General features: G+C 38.5%; 1 protein-coding gene across 13 annotated transcripts in view; it reads left to right on the top strand.

Annotated features, from left to right (window-relative positions):
* The first annotated feature begins 754 nt into the window (after positions 1-754).
* The window catches only part of EML6 (EMAP like 6), a 114328-nt gene continuing 95027 nt past the window's right edge, over positions 755-20055 (top strand). For 4 of the 13 annotated variants that reach the window (XR_008576693.1, XR_008576692.1, XM_054822650.1 and 1 more), the window contains exons 1-2: positions 1101-1262; positions 2113-2812. Coding sequence is in view for 9 of the 13 variants with exons in the window: in XM_054822650.1 (XP_054678625.1) it covers positions 2616-2812 (197 nt within the window). In the remaining 4 variants the exon portion in view is untranslated. Of the gene's footprint in view, positions 871-1100; positions 1263-2112; positions 2813-20055 lie in introns of those variants that run through there. The other 9 variants (XR_008576690.1, XR_008576691.1, XM_054822647.1 and 6 more) reach the window with 4 other exon arrangements.

The raw sequence follows: 20055 nt of genomic DNA, 5'->3' as shown, positions 1-20055 counted from the left end.
GTCTTTGCCACTAAACTCCTGAAAGACCCCTGGAAGAGAAGGTATTTTACACAGGCGTGCCATGCATTCTGTCCTGAAGACCTGGCATGTTACCAAAGGGAAATTAATGGCTGTATATGTGTGGACAAAACGTGTGTTTTGGGGTGTGACTGCTAAGAGTTGCCAGGTTAAAGGCTGGACAAACAACCGGATGCAGTAAAAAGCTGACAGCGAAGAAAGGATGGGCTGATTTTGTTGTATCTTCATTTTTCTAAATTATTGTGAGACTTTTGGATAAAATTGTGAACGAGACAGAGACACGTATTTTAATGTGTAAATTCGCGCGCAACTTGCGCGGCAAGCCACAGCGTTTGAGGGAAGGAGTTGGGTCAACTCGTATTCAACGCTTCCCCCTCTTTTTTCATATTGCTGATGGAAATCTATGCCCGAGGTAACCCACATGGTGACTGGAAAAGGGCAGCTTTCCCCCACGGTCCAGGGCAGGCCGAACGCTGGAGCCGGGAAGCCCTGGGCCGAGGGTCGCCTCACAGCCCTCAAAAGGGCGGGAAGAGCGGGGGGCGGCCGTTGGGCCCCGCGCGCGCCGGCCCACCTCGCGCCGCGACCGTTGCACCACCGCCCTCGGCCGGCGCCGCAGAGCTGTCACCACAGCAACCGCGTCGCCGCGGGGCACGCCGGGAGTTGTAGTCCGTCCTCCCGGCTAAGCGGCGGGCGGCAGCCCGCCAGAACTCGCGCCCCCATGAGGCGCCGCGAGGGCCGGGGCGGGGGCGGCTCGGCTGAGCGCCGCCGTTGCCAGCGCGAGCCGGTCTCCACAGGCGGTGGGGGAGAGCTGTCCCTTCGCACCGACCGCCTGCCTCCTCCGCTCAGGCTCCGGTGGGCACGGGGAAGGGGCGGCTGTTGTCGGGTGGCAGGGGAGCCGCTGCTCTAGCCGAGCCGCTGCTGCCCCCACAGACTCCACCTCGCTGAGGGGAGAACGTGCCTCCGCCCCTCGCGCACGCCCAGGCTGCAGTTCCCCCGGCGGCGCCGGGCGGGGAGAGGGCAGCGGGCAGTGGGCGGCCCTGAGGCGCCAGGGGCAGGTCCGCCCTCGGCGGGGGAACCGCCCGGCTCTCCCGCCCCGGCGGGGACGTTATTCGGGCGGCTGGCGAGCCTGGTTGCGGGGCAGCTCCTGGCTGACCGCGGTAGGGACCGCTGGCCCGGGGGCCGTGCGAGACGATACTCCCTCTGGAGACTGTTGCTCTGGGTGTGATGCCAGGTTTTACTCTAAGGTTTGCTTTAAGCGTGGAGCGTAATTCATTGAGGGCGGGTTGTAGCGCTTGCGGGTTATATTGCCTCTGTCCTGGGGAGTATTGCCGGCGCTGTAAGCCGGCGTAGACGCGCTGCTCTTCAGTTTGTGCAGGTAGTGAACGTGAGGCGTGTTGTGTGGGGAAAGGTAAAGGGGTTAGCCTTGTAGCAGGTAGTTTATTCTTCCCTTCCATCTGGCACTGTGCCTCTGTGAGTGAGCCTTTGGTTTTTCTCCTCTGATTTTATCATTCTCTTCCCTGCGGTTGTGGCCAAGTTTCTGCAGGGTTGGATTTGGTCTCTTGTTGAGTGAGGCTATAGAGTGGTGGATGTCTTACCACTAACAACGCACAGCAACCACACTCGACCAATAATGACAATACAAATCTTGCCTCAGAAAAAGCATAAGAGAAGCAAGGAAATGTATTCGTTGGGAATATCATTCCAAAGGATGATAGTAAATAAAAACACAAGCTCCCCCTACTTCATGGCAAAGCGGAGTGGTTTGTGACTGAAAAATGGGAACATAAAATTGTTTTAATTACATAGTTGTTGCAGACTCCACAAGGAAGAAGTTTTGGGTTGCTGGGGGATAAGGAAAGATGGGATAATATTACCATAATTATGTTTGATGTTGTATACAAATCCTCTCTTTCAATAGTATCTCGTATGAAGACTCAGAGTGTTGGATCCTGAAAGGCTTAAAAGACCCTAGACCACTCAGAACCGCCACAGCACAGATCCAGTGTTCCCTGCCCCAAAGCAGTCCCTTTGCATTTTAAATACATATGCATTCTGCAATTGAAAAACACAGCTTTTGTTTTTTCTGTCTTTCAGTTTTGACCCAAAGACAGCTATCTTACAAAGAAGAGCACCCAGGAAGCTTTTTTGCAGGAAGACAAGAAGGTGCAATACAGAAGATGCAGCAGGGAGCCTTTGGCAGGTGGTGGTGGTGACGCACAGAAGTTACTTTGCCTTCAGAAAGAAAAAAGCCCTGTCTGCTGCTTATGTAGGTGTATTTTTGTGAGCTCCCTTCTCCCCCAAGAAGTTGCCTGGGTCGCACAGCGGCGGGGAAGCGGCAGCTGCTCGTCCTGGGCAGCAGCAGCAGCAGCAGCAGATTATGGTGGCAGTGCAGCGGTAAGAGCGGCAGTAGCAGACCCTGATCCGCGAATGTGTTTTCCATTTAAGATCGTCGCTGGAAAGTGCCACCTGAAGCTTCAGCAGCTAGGCAGGGACCGCTAACATTTTAAAGGGGAAAACCCTGCAGGGAGAAGGAGTTAAGGGAAGAAGGGGCAGTGCTAGGTTTTGTGCGTGCTTGTGGGGAGAGGGGATTGGTTATCATGGCGGATCGGACAGCTCCTAGATGCCAGCTCCGTCTGGAGTGGGTTTACGGGTACAGGGGTCACCAGTGCCGCAACAACCTGTACTACACGGCAGGCAAGGAGGTCGTTTACTTCGTGGCTGGAGTCGGCGTGGTTTATAACACCAGAGAGCACAGCCAGAAATTCTTCCTCGGGCACAACGATGATATTATCAGGTAAGGGGGCTGACTTTTCTGGTGGTGGGGTGGGGTGGGGTTTAAAGGGAAGGGAGGAGAATGTAAGGCTGGCAGAATACCCCCTCCTGGCTTCTTACAGCTCAGCTTGTACCTCTCATTTTAAGGCAGCTCAGATTTGTTAGCAGCAGTCTGGTTGAAAGCTGGGTCTCTAGATACTGTTGATTATTATTATTTTTTGTAGCAAAGCTTCAAAATGTTGCAATAATAAGAGAGAAGGTAAGTTTTTCTATTGCACTGCACCAAAAGCAAATCACTTTGTTTCAGTACGGAAATGCGCTGGGAAGATCTCAGTGCAACAGTGCTGCAAAATCGTGGATCCAGCACCTTAATCTTTCCAGAGCTGGGACCCTAGCTCACCGATTCTGATGTCTTATATAAGGCAGGTGTAGCTCTCCTTACACTCAGCAAATCCCAGCACAAGACTGCCATAAATCTGGCACGTAGGTCAAACTAATCTTTTTTTTATATGTGTATATATATAATCCGGAAAATTTCACTCAAAATCAAGTTTAGCTGTTTGTACTCCGGCCAAGAAATCCCAAGCGTGCTTGTGCAAGATGGCTACGGAAGCACAGGTCTTGCTCCTGCTCTGGCCAATGTTTTTGTCTCTCTCTTTCAAATACTGTCTAAATAGTGGGTTTAATTGTTGTTGTTGTTGTCTTACAGAAATATTAATTTTACTGCACCTCACAAAATAACACAATAAAAATGTGGTTACAGACTGCAAGGTAGCCTTTTAAAAAATCTGTCCAAAACACAGAAATTTACATCAGTAAAATAGAAAATTAATGTTGTCCCTATTACTTTATGACAGAAATCTGAACCTAGAATATCCTTATAAAGTATGTTGCATAGTAACGACACTCCTCTGACCACAGCTAACTGCTGCCTTCTCTATTCACCTAATTCAGCATGAATGAAGTGTTTTCTTGATGATGTGAAACCAGAATAGTCCCAGGTGACTCATGGTGCGGTAGTACTGTGGAAACATCTGCTGAAGTCAGAGTTTTGACACTCAGTAGCAAACTCACATAATCGTCATGTAATCATTCTGGAGCCTTGTTTACAGAAAAGCATCGCTTTTCCCAGTAAGAGCTTCTGGCTTCTGTGTATCCTAGTAGCATTCTTCTCCTCCCCTTCATATTGCATTAAAGCAGTAGTGTTTCATGAACTACGGTGGACGTGCATAAAAGTTTATTCTGGTTTCAAAAGTATTATCAGTTCCAAAAGGCTGTTCAAATAGACACTTGGCTGCTCAGATTCCTCGGAGAAGAATGAGTATTTTAGATGCATCTGCAGTATCATGAAATTAGTTTTCCTTGTTCTATGGACATAAATTTTTATACTCTATGGAATATGGAGTGTAATCTTTGTGTAGAGTTATGTATTTCTGAGCTTATGTTTGAATTCTCATTAAATACTAGAAATATAATTTGTCAAAACAGAACTACATATCTACATATATCCACTGGTTTTTGGTTGGATGATGCTTTATTTCTTTTTTTTTAAAATTTTTTTTAATATTCCATCAGTTGAGGAAAAAATGTCCTGATTATTATATTTGACAAAACCTCCCTCCCAAACCCAATTGTGTTGTGCAACTTTTGTGCCTTTTATTTTAAGACATCTCGTATTAGGAGACTGCTTTTGGCAGTGTCACATGTAGAGTATACAGTGGGAATAGAAAGAATATGAGTGTCTGGTATTTGTACTTTGATGCTGCCTGTGGCTGTTCTTCTCTTTAAAGAAATGTGGAGACCACCTGTTCAAATTAGCAGTGTTTTGAGGGACTCACTGTATGTCCAACTAATGCTTTGGAAAGGTGAGGTTTGTTTCTGATCTGCAACAAGATCAGAATTCTGTAGGATGACTATAGTTTCAACAAAGGATGAAACATTTGGGTCCAGAAAGCATGAACAGGAACCAAATAACAGTTAATTTCAGCTTTTAGTGGCCACTGAAAGTTGCTGTCACATGGGGTTTAAGGAAGTAGAGAATCTCCAAAATGCTGCTGGAATATTCTGTTGTTTGCACCTGGTAATGATTAGCTCCTTTGTTGTTGATGCTCTTTGCGGTCCTTATAGATGTAATATCCCATCACTGTAAGTACTCTTAAGTAGATGGTTCCTTGTGTGGTTATCACTGATATGCCTAATAAATGCAGGAATTTTAATTCTCATGGTCTTTTCCAACCTTAAAGATTCTATGATTTTAAGCTTCACAGCTATCATCCAGTTGGGATGACTTGGATGAATGTACTTACCCTTTTTGTTTGTTTGTTTTGTTGGTATTTATTTGCCTGAGACCAGCTTCTAAACAGCAGTGCAAACATTTGAAGTCCAACAGGTTGTAATTTCTAACGAGATTTGAAACACAATTTAAAAAAAATAAAACTTGCAGATTTTGGAAAATACTGCGAAATCATTAAGGCTGGAAGATCGTGAAGTGGGAGGATCATCTGCTTCTGAGGATTGCCGTTAGCTCCTTCTGTGTTGAAAGGTTTCAATGAATACTATTTTGTGAAAAAAGATTTATGAACTTGTGATTCAGAGGGTTGAGAACCTGTGTATTACCTTGAAGTGTTTATTAAAATCATGAAAGTGGATATTTGTCCTTGGTGAAAAGGTCAGGTGTTTAAAAGTGTATGTTTAATGTGTTTTCACAAGTTTAATAGTCATGCCTCTTGCTTTGTATCAAGATAATGCAGTTGGACATAATTTAGTTTGGGCTAAAGTAGACCTGACTCTATTAGATTAATGGAGAAATACCATTTTTTCTAAGATTCATATTTGAAAATTAAGTTCTGTTTGCGTAAGGAACTAACATATTGCACTCAGCTAATAAGGTAGATGTTCAGAGTATGAACAAGTAAGCTCTGAAGTGTTCTGTTTTGTGTGCAAAGCTAGTACAAGGTGCTGTGCTTCCAAGCTCTTCCTCCTTTTAACTTCATGGTGAGATGAGGTCCTGAACTACCTGATCTAACTTTGAAGTGAGCCCTGCTTTGCGGAGGGGTTGGGCTGGGCATCCTCCAGAGCTCTCCTGCTAAAGTACTCTGTGATTCTTTGGTTACTTCCAGTCGTGTAATACAGTTCTTCTTGCATGTTATTTAGTTGAGGAATAGTTAATACTATTGATTAACAAGTACTGTCATTATAAAAGATGATCAACAAACACGTGGTTGAAATGAACAGCATTGGTTCTTGTCTCTCAAGACTGCTGATGCATTTTTTTTGGAGACTAAAAAGACATGTCGCTTATGAAGTTTACAGTCAAAGAACATGAAATACACCCCATTCTTCTCCCTCTTTTCTTAAAAAAAAATGAAAGCTTTGATTTTTGGGTACAGTTTAGCAGCTCAGGGGTGGTGAAGGTCAGAATACTCCTCCTTTCTCTGAGCTGTCAGCCCTACGGTTTTCCCTAAAGTCTGTGTTACAAACCACAAAGCAGTCATGAGGTGTCTTGCATCATGCTCTGCGTTTGATTGTTCTTGAAATGTGATCTAGCTGAAGCATCACCACAAATGTGTAATAGCTATGTAAAAGCATAGCAATTGCAACATTTTAATATATAAAGTGTAGTGTAGACAACTTGTTTTTGTTGAGTTCACTCATTTGTGCTTTGCAGGATTCGGTTTCAGAAGCTGTAATATTAACAGATGGGGATTGTTTTCCTTCTTGAGTAATTTAAAAGTGGGCTTTTGCAGCAGCTCATTGTAATGGCTGTAAGTTAATGAGAATCTTGCAATTCATGCAGCGTCATTGCCTTCAATGAAATTTGTACAAGTGTAGGATTTATGTTTAGTATAACCACTTGCAAGACTGGATCATTAGTTTTGACAGTAATTGAACACTTTCAAAAGAACAGAAGGTTTTCTTTTATATTGTGCATTACTTGTATAACAGCAAGCAATTAGATCACTTCTCTTTTCTCTCTCAATGAAATGGTGAATGGGGGGCAGTTCTTTCCTATATTTTTTCTGCAATTTATGCACATGAAAGCCAAAAAAGCTTGCCACAGAAAACAGCAAAAATAAAAATATAACTAGTTGAGATACTTCTCGTTATAATTTAGAATGCAATTGATTTTATTTACTTTTGCAGAATTCATTTGTAGACAGAGGTTCCTAACCTTGAGAAGTTTTTCCAACGGTATAGTAATAAAGCTGTTAAGTCTTCCTGTCCTTTTATTTCCAAGAATTTCTGCAGTATTGAACAGTTTTCCTGAAAATGTTAAAACTTGCCAAGAGAACACCTTTGACAGCACATTGAAGACTTCACCTGCACTTTTTATACCCCAGTTTCCTGTGGTATCTGATATGTTGTAGTATTATCATTTACAAAAGCACATTTTGCACTCCACTTGCCTTCAAGCAAGACACTTGTGAGGCAGAGTGCCACGAGAGACTGCTCCCTTTCTCAGGTGTCTCAGCAGCGTTTGCTGCCCAGGCATGGTACCTGGAAGGCCAGCCTGTTATCTGTGGATACCAAAGCATGTTGTTTATGTAAGGCTGCTTAAAATGTAATAGCAATGTCGGATTTATCAGAATATTGCTGTAAGTATGCTGGTGTATGTGTTCCACTGTGCTGACAGATTGAGATTAAAAATGTGGATGTGCCAGTGGTGATGAGATTTACTGGGCTGTGAGAGTGACTAGAGGCCTGGTTTGTTCTTCGGAGTCATCCTTTCAGGACACAGGGTGCGTACTGGAACAGGACTACATGTTTTCTTGTCTTTCTGCAGCTGGGAAAAAAGAAATAGGATGCTTTAAGCAATGTCAAATGTTGTTGACTGTAGTAAATATAATTTTGGAATAAGTAAATTGATGGTGGTATGCAAATCAAGCCACCAGAGTTAAAATATCTAAATTGTACTTTAATATTTTTATTTAAAATTATGTATTATAATAATACCTCTGTTTGTAGGGTGGTGAGTATTTGAAGGGATCTAAAATACTTTGTTTAGTTGCCACCATTTGGATGGTGACAGTGCTTGTTTACTATAGAATGATGATCAAATTACTGTGGTTATTTCTTATCATAAGTGCGTGGAAGACTGTACTGTCTGTAGCTTTTGCTAAACTTTAGCTTTAGTCACAGAAGGTGTGCATGCAGGACTGCTGAAATGTTCTGACCTAAAAAATAGCAAAGTAGCAATGAAGCTGTCCAAGATTTTCAACAACAGAAATTCCAGACCTGTTTCTTATGCGAATGCTATGCAAGTTCCCATGCAAAGCCATTAAAACTTGAAAGCCATGACTTTGGAACAGCTAGGGTGAAGCAGAATCTGAGATCTGTGTGCACAAATGTGCTTTGGGAACTGTTTTGAGACAGTAGGTTGTTAAAGGAATTTCATGTTAAAGAAATTAATCCCCCATAAAAACTCATCTAATCCGCTTATTGCTTCTTTTGCTTTCAGCCTCAAAAAAACAGGGGAAAATGCCATGTATTTCATGAAGATCTGGTGGCCTCTCTTTTTGTTCTTCTTGATTGCTATGCTGCATTTAGATTTTTAGTCATTACTGGGGCGTGAGCTGCTATAAATATTTGTTTCTTCAATATCCATACTAATGCATTAGACAAGTTGGAATGGACCGTGATTTTAAAAATACATGGATCAGATAAGTGCAGAGAAACTCAGTAGGCATTTGTAGCAATATGTCTATGAGAATGGCTGTCATTTAACTACAGTATTTAACCAGACCAGTCCATATATATCCCAGTGATATGTCAGATATGGTAGTAGAAGAATAAGTAAGATTTATTGCTTGTCCAGTCACAGCTCGCTTGCTTGTTTAGACAAGTGAAAAGAAGTTTATTATTAAAAATCATAAGTGGAGTTTTGAGTGTTTAAATCATCAGATTGATTTAACTCATTTTTAACATGGAAAAGAAATAAACATGTCCAACAAAATAGGAAGCACTTGTATTCCTCTGTAGAATATGTTTGGATCTTTATTATGTTTTTATCTTTTCACAGCTGAAAAAAAGGCAAGTGTTTAAGTCTGTGTCAGCTAGTATATTACATTTTTTATTGGATTTGTGTGAAGCAACTCATTATTACACAGAACTGAGTATCCAGCTTATTAAAAACCAAGGTTTTGGTATGCATTAGTTTTATATTGGAATTTTGCAGTTAGAGATTTCTCTATCACATTATTTTATCTTTTTTCCCCCCACTGCTTACAGTATCTTAAACTTAAAAAAATAAACTAAGCTTAATTTATTTTTTTTTTTTACATTTGCTCTGCATTAACTCTCTGCAACTCTTACTTGTTTTATTTTATTTCAATTTAAGATGACTAGGAATCATCAAGTAGTAGTGCGTAATCACTGTTTAACAGGATGAAAACTCATAGAAACTGCTTTGATATGAGTAACCTTAATTTCAAATTATCTTTTGTTAGAAGGATGGGGAGAGAACTTAGGGGACATTTTTGTCTTGATGGAAAAATAATTATGTGTATTTCAGCAGTTAGTATTAAAAATTCACACTTTTGCCCATGATAATGTATTCATAACTGGATATCTCAAGAAAGAGTTCTGCTGGTAGGGGCTACAAATGTCGTTCCAACATTTTCACTGCACAAACTGGCAACTGAGACTGTGCATATGAGGAGGTGTAAGTTGCTGTAGTCCCTGCTTCAGGCTTTTCCTCAAGGACACAAGGGCTGCACTTCCTTTGGTGAAAATGGAAGAGGGAGATTTTTGGTTTTGTACTGCATTGCAGAAGAAAGCTTCTTTGAAGAATCTATCTGGGAGTAGAAACAGGGGTTTCAGTTTGGTGATTATTATTTATTTAAAAAAAAAAAAAAAAGTCTTGGCCGAGAAGGAACTGCAGCGATACTTGTAGCAATACTTTTGTTATACCTCTGTAGAAGGACAAATGGCTGGAACAGTTTTCATGTGGCATAAATACTTTAGTATTAGACTTAGGCCTAGTATCTGTATGCTTTCTGCAGCTCCAAGTGTTTGAATGCTTCTTTGCAAAAGTAAGAAGAGTTTTGGGTCCTTAAAAGAGTATTCTGCTCACTTGTCTACTGCTCAGTGTTTTAAGGAACCTTGGTGAACAGCAAAAATGCCTACTTCTCCCACTTAAAGACTCTTCTTTGGAATAGCAACTTGTTTTTCATGAGATAACTGATTATTCTTGGGGTAGAAATGTATCTGGAATTTCTGTCTACCAGACATGTTGAATTTAAATTCTTCTTTAGAGGTGGTATTCATAAAAGACTTGGAATGAGACCTCCAAAGCTGTAGGTGCAGGCCTGAACTTCAGGCCAAGTGTAGACCTGATGTTTATGTCTGTTTTGAAGACTGACCTGATGAACCAGCCCAAGAGATCTCTAAAGGAAACACCGTTCAACCCCTGCTGCATCTTCAGGGACAGTGACATTGGATGCATCCAGGGAAGAACATCACAGTGCTTTTGTCTGAGGTTGTTGGTATGGCAGGAGAAGGGTTGTATGCATTCTGCACATATACTGGAAATAAAAGGTACTGGTTTAGTTTTCACATTGTTTCTACCTTACGTTCTGAACAAAACAATGCAAGTTGTTAAGAACAACTTAGTAATGATGTGTTACTCAAATGAAAGAGAGAGATATTGCTATTTGTGTGACTTTGCATAGTGGTGATGTTCTGGGTTGTATGTTTGCTTTTGCAACGTCTTGGGGCTTTTTGTACTTACCAGACAAGACTAACAACGTGGTAAATCAACTCAGCAGTCAGAGATGGACGTGTTGATTCCAAATTTCCATAAGTGTGTTGTGTTGCTATACACATTCCGATTTCAGAATTATTGCTGAGGTGTTTTGTGTGTACTAACGTGGTTTTAATATAAAATACATCGAGTTTCTTTAAACAGTCTAACAGTATAATGAACTTTGGTACACTGTGTCTTTTATTGATATAATTTCTGTTGATGTTGGCGTTCAAGTCTGTTCTTTCTTTTGTGACAGATGGATTGGAATACACTGAAACTATGGTAATAAAAATAGAATATGAAATAAACTATACTCTGAGAGAGATATAGCAACCCTTTTATTTTGGTTGCCTAACACTCCTTTTTACAAAAGATTTTACTGAATTTTTATTGGGAATTTTGAGTGCCTTCATTATTTTTAGCAGACTTGAGTGTTCAAAGGATAATCCTACATGAAAGTTGCTGACTAGTAATACAGTTTATATATAGTCATACTAATACTCATGAAATCACATCAAAATTGGGCCTGTATTTATGCAAAACGTCTGCTTCCTCATTCACAGAAAATGTCTTCCATATGCAGAGATAAAAATTGCAAGTGTCATTTACTCTTATACTGTCTTTAGCAGTAACTTATTACTTGCAAATATTAATTGCAAAATAAGGGTATTTATAACAGTTTTGGGCAAGATGTGCTGAACTTCTGAAGAATTCAGGATACAGTGTAATATTTCCCTTTAAAAAAAAAAATGTTGTTTATTCTTGAAATGGTTAACTATAGTAAACAAGACAAGAAAAGATGCCTTCAGTTTATTACAGCTCTCCTTGCAATCAAGGTTAGAGCATTTTTAAATTTCACCCTGACTAGTCAGACCATACTTCCTTCTTCTATGTATCTTAAGACATAGTTAACAAAAGGTTAGTCACAGCCAGCTTCTGTCTGACCAGAAAACATGTTAAATGTAAATTTCCTTAATTTTTTCTTTCATATCTTTAGTTTTTGAGCACTATTCACAAGGTACCTAAAGGAACTTACGGCTTAGTTGTCCAAATGCTGGAATCTATGATTAGGTAAAAGTTGAGCTTTCTCTTTGGCCTTCTGTCTGGCAGAATATGAGAACGATGATTACGTATATTGTGACAAGTTACACTAATGGGACCAACTCTTTCGCCCTGTTTACACTGGTGATGAATATGTACTAGTGTGGCTGCATTTAATCAAGACTTCAGCAGTGGGTCTGTAGCAGATTTCTGATTCCTCTAGGATTCTGAGATAACTTTCTCATCTGCTTAGAAATTATATATTATTTTAAACACCCATTGAAATGCTGTTCAGTGAAACTCCTCTTTCTATTAGCAGCTGTAAAACAAGCTTGTAATACGCAGTTATGTTCATGGTCCAAGGTCTTATGCGCACACAGTGATTACTGCATATGGGCTGGCTCCACTATTTTTAGAGGTTTGCATTTTTTTTAAAATATGTGGCAACAGGAGGAGGCCATAAATGTCTGAAATGATATTATATTGAGTCTTTAGGGAAGCTATCTTTTGCTGAAAGAGCTATTTTAAAATTTTTGCTTGTCAGGCTGAAAAAGTTTGTCTGGTTCTATCTGGGAATTAGATATAGCCATCTCAGTTTGACAAGCTGCTTTTGGGATGGGCAGTTCTGTGCTGTATTCCTTACAAGACTGCTTATAATACAATCCCTTCTTCCCAAGGGATAAATAATGTAAATGCTTTTTGCCAGAGTTCTCTTGGTTGGTTAAGTATCTGGAGGTGGCTTTGCAGTAAATGTACCCCTGTTTCCCCCTGTCTGTGCACCTGGCACCTTCACAGGTTGCAGTTAGGGTTAGCGTATAAATTCCCTTCAAGCAGCTGCAGTCTTTTTCTGTGGTGTAAGAACATGATGGTATGGTACAGATGAGGATCTAACCCAGAGTTACTAATATCAGACTAAGCTTGAAGACATACTCCAGTTTTGGCCTGTAGTGGCTATTTTACATCTTAATCCAGGAAACAGGTTTTAAAGACTTGCATCTGAGCAATGTGGTTGCAGAAATCAGCTTTTTACAAAAGGTACTTTAAGCAGGTAGCCACTAAAATCACAAACAGAAATGTTACTTTCTCTTTTTAGATGCATGTTATTGGAACATAACACCATAGTTCTGGCAGGTGAGTATCATTGATTGGGTACACAAGTAATAATTCATTAAACATTAAAAAAAAAAAAAAAGCACAACAGAGAACTTTATTAGCTAGTAATAGGTACAGGTATTCCTTAAGTGGTATGTTTTCACAACAGATTTTACCAGAACTTGTTCAGGTAATGCTGGTTCAGGGAACCTGCTAGATGCATCTGCTTGAATATAGCCACCTGGAAGAAATAAAGTGGATTGTGCACTAAAGTTTAACATAAATATGACATTTATTGTGGTGGAAAGATTGCTTATCCATAAGCTTGCTCAGAGCCTTCCTGGGTGGTTTTGGAAGATTAAGATTATTGGGCATGGGCTCAGGATATGAAATTTTTTGTTCTTTGAGACCTGAAAAGATTTTTGGGTGTTTATTGTTGTTAAATAATGGTATTAAAGAAATGTCACTATGCTTTTTTTTCTTTTATGCATGGCACTATCTTACATTTCCCATGCTTCTTCATTTAATGAATTGTTTGCTATACCACCTGTCATGCTATTCAGAATTTAATTAAAACTGGGGGGACACATGACTTCTTTTGGATATGAGACTCTTTTGCATATAGAATTTTGTATATAAATTATATCACAGATCTCAAATGAAAATAAATATTTCAAATGAATTTCAAACAAAAATTTGGCATGCCATAATGTTGCAGAAAACGTTAACAAAGAATCAAGTTAAATGACGAGAGCTAATTCTCTTTATTTCCCTTCTATTAAGTGGAGGGAGAACAGGTTTTTCAGAAATCTATACATCTGCGTTAGGCTCATGGCTCATCTATCATCCACTCCCTTCAGAGGAGCCTCCTTCTCTCTGCCAAAGAGAAGCTGGGAGTTGGTAAGGCTCGCTAGACTAAAGCTGAACTTTATGAACGTTGCTGGAGTCTGATGTTAGCCACAAGAGTTTCTGGTTTCCTTCTTTTTTCTTTGTATATACACTAAAAAGTTTTGCAATGATAGCTTAAGAAGTCAGTCATGGTGTTGCCTGAGTAGGCTAGAAGTTCTTTGGGAGAAAACAGGGGGAGCAGTCTGTATGTTGTATTGTTTGAGATACAACCGCTATGTAAGTGACCTTGGGATAAATGGAAAATGGGCTAGGAGCACTAAAGAGGATAGTTAAGATTATTAAGCAGATAGGCCAGTAGTGAAGTGGCTATCAAGAAGTTTGTATCCATTTCCTATGCATCAATATGTAAAACCTTACCTCTGTTTATTGTTAAATTGGTCTAATAAGACAATAGATCGGCACTGATAGCCTACTGTGTTCACAACAAGTTTTGATGATTAAGGTGAAGGACAACAAAGTGATTTTGGAATAAGGCTTATGTGTTAGTCAAAATTAGTTTCTGTATTTTGTTACCTTCTGAACAGCACACTGATCCCATGGCTTTTTCTGAATTGAAAAGTATTAAACTATTGCTTTGTTCCAAGTAAAACGCTTAATCTACCCAATTTTTGCTGGCGCATTGTTAGCAGTTCAGAAGAGTTCTTCTAAGCAGCAGCTGCACAAGTGCTAATTACTTTATTTTGAACTGGAAACTTAGGAGCAAGCTGCTTGTAGGTCATGCTACAGATCTGTGTAAATAGGTTTGATATTTACAAATTTGGGTTTCTAAATGTTAACTTTTTGTCTTGGTGTGACGTTGGCGTAGTCAATACAGTGACAGTGAAAGCTGATGTTTGAGAAAAAGGCAGAAGCTGCAAAGTATGTTAAAGAGTAGACTTCTGGCAATAGAGGTCTGGAAAAGCTGATTTAGCTGTAATTGCATCATTTAAAAATATATTGGTTTATAACTTGAGACTACTCAGGATGACTGTTGTAAAAGACACATGCATTTATTATTGGGGTGGTAAATCATTACTTAGAATCCAGCTAAAAGTGTGAAAGCTTTTACATTTCTGCTATTAAAAATGTATTTTGAGAAATAGATGAAAAAGGTAGTATAGTTTAATCCACACCATATAACTATAGCCATTGAATGTAGATAATTAAATCCATGCAATTATCCTCCATAGCTTCTAGTTTAAACTTATACAATGGATCGGTGTTGGTACTTTATTCCTTGCTAAGGTAGATTTCAGTAGGTCTTTAAAGCCTTACCTTTGAAAAGTAAGGATAGTAATCCTAAATTCATGTGGCTAATTGTTGGGGGATGTTTTTAACTACTATCTGTGCTAATATTTCTGGTTGAATGAAATTATTAATTCAGAAATATACCTAAGACAAGAAAATGTTCAGGGACCTCTGTCATAAATCCCTGTAAATTAAAGGATAAAGTTAAAAGACAGTAATAAAGCATGTGCGCATGCCCACACACAAAAAGTAAATATTGTTTTAAGCAAAACTGAGGTGTTAAAAAATTTTGATATGATGATATGTGAGCTAAATGTGTTGGGCTGTGTCTGGAATTTTACTTAGCCAACTGAAAGGGAGATTTTAATAATTGGAAGGAGTACAGAGACACGGATTTATCACAGTTATATTCTATTTAATTGAGCAGCAAATTTATATCCCTATTCACTTTATATCACAAATTTATATCAATAGTATACAGGTTTTTTGACTATTCTGATATTCCTATAGCTTAGAGATTGCAAGCTACTTAGCTGCTCTCGTACAGCGCTGCTTCCATTAATTATATTTTAGCTGAAGATGAACTGCTAAGGAAATCCCTTTTGATATTAAAACGTTTCTCTTACGACTAATGTCCTAGTCTGTGTGGCAGCCTAAAATGACTTACTGCCTTTTAAAATTTATTCTTTTATCCTTTAAAATTATCCTTAGATCCTTTTTAAAATTACCTTTCATAAACTCAAGTCCTTCCTGGCAGAACACTAATAGTTTTATCAAAAAAGCAATTTTATAAATCATTACTATCTTAAGAAAATAGATACAGTTTCTTCCTTTGAGACAGAACTTAACTAAGAATGTAGAGTTTTGAGGGGTTTGCATTTTTTGTTTGATTTGTTTTCATATTTATTTTTCTCTGACCATCTATCAAATTTTCAGATTTATAAATTTTATTATTTTTCTCCTTGTAAGGAGTTTAATTTCTTGGAGAGAGAAATAAAATACAGTATGAAAGAATATTGCATTATTTTAGTTTTGTTTGCAGAGCGAGTGGAGGCATACTGTTAGCTATGCTAATGGCTGTCCTGTACTGATTTTTGGCTACTCGCCTCCAAGGCATCGCTGTGGTATTACAAAGCTGGGAAGGAGGCAATAAAGAGTTGTTATAAGCAGCCAGCAGTATTGTTATAGTAGATTCTGTGGAAAATAATTTCTCTCTTCATGTAGCAAGAAAATACAGAAGTCGATAAATGCTGGTACTCTCTTAAGGCTCTTAGCAGAGTATGACCCAATGGTTTTTTGTCTGCTTTGTAGACGTGGAGAATTCTAGAGTAATAAATCTTCAAAAGCACATACGGCAAAAGCCCATGGTTTTCAACTCTTGCACCAAACTAGTTATGTCAGTGCATATTTTAACAATTTTTACTGCAGTATGGATTAATGAATTACCAGAGAAATTATAAATAATAATATTATGGATTGTACAGAAAAATCTATGGCTTGCATTAACAATAAATGCCAGGAATGGGATAAATTTTTGGAGAGCTTGTCCATTGTATTTTTTAGCTTAGGTTTATACTGAAGAATGAGGTATGAGACGTCTTTTTGGAATAGATATCTAGGATGGATGCAGTTTCATTCTCAATATTCTTTCATGGAGAGAGGATATTTTGCTCAGGAAACCTGTAAGAAAATAGAAGAGCAAGTAGATATCTGAACTGTGTGGAAGGACACATGAAATCTTCTTTAAAAGCTTGTATTTTTTTAAAGCTCTGAAACTAATAAATATCTTAAATCATCAAAGCAGAGGCCTGTCACTTTATGGCCCTGCACACAATAAAGTCCATTGCTATTTCACACTCTTGTCTCTCTGCCATCATAGGGTTAAATCTGGAAGTCTGCTAAACCAAACTGAATGCAGTTGATTTGCTCATTTTATTGAAATGGCACTCCCTTAATCTTAAATGGGATTTATGCTCAAACATTCTGTTCAGTTTTAGCCTCCAAGTATCATGCCAGCTATTAGCAAAACCCACTTTCTGTGTGTAGGGGGAGAGTGTAACGCTTTGTCTACTGAGGCAGAACTAAATAGAAAAGATGGTATAGAGGAAGATATATTTTGTTCTTCAAATGAACCTGGCAGTCATGGTATGAAGCCTGCTTTTTTTCCTACTTTGATGCAGAAGGCAAAAAACCCTATAGCATCCATGATACCATAAGCTAAAGAAAGAACAGTATCAGTAAATGACAAGCAGTAAACCAGATTATAACTGTCGGAAATGACATGCTGCCAGGCAGTTACATAATTGCATGAAACTTCAGTCTTCACCACAGTACTGAATTGAAAATCCAGCAAAAAGGTCTCTGATGAGACCTGCTCTCTGAGATTTCACAGAGAGCAGAAGTTGAGGTTCAGAATCTTTGCTTTGAATAGTTTGCTAAGAAATCAAGAGAAAAAGAGAAATAATAAAAGGCAAGAGAATGAGTCATAGTGCTTACGTAAAAACATAAAAAGTCATAATTCCATGTTTATGTAACTCCTGGTATTAGTCTCACCAAAAAACCCAGTTATCCATCTTCTTTGGAAATTTTGTATTCTCTGTCAAATACGGCATTTCATGGATTTTGGTAGTGTAATAACTTTACAACACCTGCTATTTCATATTTCTGTCTGTGACTGGTTGCACATCCAATAGAACACAGGTAAAATTAATAACTGTGTGGATAATTAGTAACTGTATATGGCATAAAGAGATACATGTGTTTTGAATAATAGAGGGAGTCCTATATTATGAGGATGCCTAGTGCTGCCAGAACATGAAGATTAATGACCACTTCCAATGACGCTCTGGTTCCTCAGATTTAATTCTGAAAATGCTATCTACTGTTTCTTATGTAAAATATTAATTTAATTACATAGTATTACTTTTTATTTGAAACTTACTGTATTTACATTTTATAACAATTTGTTTTTAAGCAACTATAAAGCGATCCTGTAAACATTGCTTAACTTAAGAGAAGTTAATATCAAGTCAGATTGTACAGGTAGCCTGTGAGCTTTGAACAGTGTGTCAAGTATCTACATAGTCTCTTTCAGTTCTCTAGCGTAGGTGCTACTTGTGAAATTCAAGTCAGGGGTCTAAGTTTATTTGGTTGTCAAAGGAGACCTGTTCCCAGGCAGGCAATTCAAACCTCTACCAAGTTTGTTGCCTAAAACAGCCTTAAGCAGAGGTACTGAACTTTCCCTTCATACGGTTTTTCCATCAATTTTGTAGCCAGCACAGAAGAGAAGTTATCTGATCCAGAGAACATGCTACATTTCCAAACTCTGTCTTCGTTTTTTGCTGTTTCTCTTATCTTTCTGTGGAGTTACCACAGATGTAATTTGCTTTTCAGCTATCATGATGGCTCTGTGGGCACTACCTTATGTGCTAACATATGAATTGCTTTGTTAACACAGATGGATCATTTTTAAAGTTTTGAAGTAAATTAATCTTCAATGTCTAAAATTTCTAGAAAATACTTGAATTTCCAAGGCTTATTTGTATGCTAGGATGGGATCTAGGAAGTAGATACTTAACTGTAAGATGCTAACACAAGAAATCTAAAATCTTTACACTTTTCCAAAATCTTTGCAGTTTACTGATGTAACTCTGCTGAAACATTTTATACAAATTTCTGTGATTCAGTGGACATTGAACCTAGCTCTGTATTGCATGATTTTAATATTGATGATGAAGCTCTTTTTTAAATCATCAGCCTGAGACGTCATTCAAATTAGACTGTGTCAGTGATGAACGTAAGAATTGCAAGCATGTTAGGAATCCTGGTGTATGTAAAGACTTCTGTTTTAACTGTCTATATGTTACATAGCTTTTCACGTGTTTGCTAGCAATGATAGCACTGACTATCTGCATGTGACCTCCACTGTTCTTGGAGTAGAATGGGTAGACTGAATTCAAAACAAGTGAAAAAGATTTCAAGTTGTAGAAATTGGCATATTAGGTTTTGGGTGAGAAAAAGAGATTCATTTTCCAAAATCTGGTGAATACAGGAGTGTGACTAGTCATGTGAGGAAATTTTAGATCCACATAGAAGATGGGTGACAGCTCTTTATTTTTGTAAATGCCTATCTTAAGAATATTTTAAATCTGATTAGATAGTACTTTTTTCTTAGAGTTGGCATAACATGAGATACGATATTTCTGTAAGAGAGCTCAGAGAGCAGTGTCCATTTATCTGAGCAAGGAATATTTTGGCACTTGTCTCTACATCAGTATAATTTTACAATTATATTTCAGTTAATTATTAGACCTAATGATGGACCATAAGATAATTTAAATTAGGCATAACCATGATATTTTCCAACAGAGGACAGATTAAATCAAGTATGAATACACTGCTGTTAAATAAGACAGCTCTTTAGAATGCAGTGTTTCTTGCTGTATTAAATAGTATGGAATTATTCTGAATGTGCTCTGTACCCAGTGTGTTGCATTTCACTTTTTCCCTGTGGTATCCTCTATTTTTCATTTTGAATCTATGGGACTCCCTACTGCCTTGAGGTAAATGTTCTTTTACCTTGTCATTTAGTTTGCTGTGAATTACTTTATACATGATGACAGTTAAGTGCACTGCACAATTTTTTTTTCTGCCTTCTTCTTCCCTATCGGATATAACTATTTAATCAGCCTAACACCCACCCCATCCCCGAAACTGAGCATTTTCTGCAGCTGTCACAGGTTACTACCAGTTAAGCTATAGTTTTTGTGTACTGATCCACATCAGTCTTTTGTCAGGATTGTGTTCTGGTTTTGTAATACTTTTTTAATGTACACACACACGCACAAATATATATATTGTGTATATATAAAATCATGATATAATTATGTAGAATTATATAATGCATAAATATATAAAATAGATAAATATTTGGCTTTCAAATGAATTGTTGACTAAATGTTTTCCATCAATGTTCAATATTAAAAAAAGCCCCACACCTCTATTCCATGTTACAGCTTGCTGTATGCTTTGGATTTATGGCTGGCCACAGCCTATGCAATTATGAGTTATCTCTAGATAAACAGGAATATATCTCTACCGGAAAGATGTGTGCTCATACAGCAACAAATTTAGGAACAAGCCTCCCTTCAGCTCTCTCCATAATTTCAGATTAATAGTAGTAGAACTCTTGGCAATGAAATTATACTGATTGTGGCCACCCCTGGACTACTCTTTTAACTTCTGGACACTTT

The sequence above is a fragment of the Grus americana genome, chromosome 3, assembly GCF_028858705.1.
Source record: "Grus americana isolate bGruAme1 chromosome 3, bGruAme1.mat, whole genome shotgun sequence".
NCBI lineage: Eukaryota > Metazoa > Chordata > Aves > Gruiformes > Gruidae > Grus > Grus americana.
This window is presented reverse-complemented; position numbering and strand designations above follow the sequence as displayed.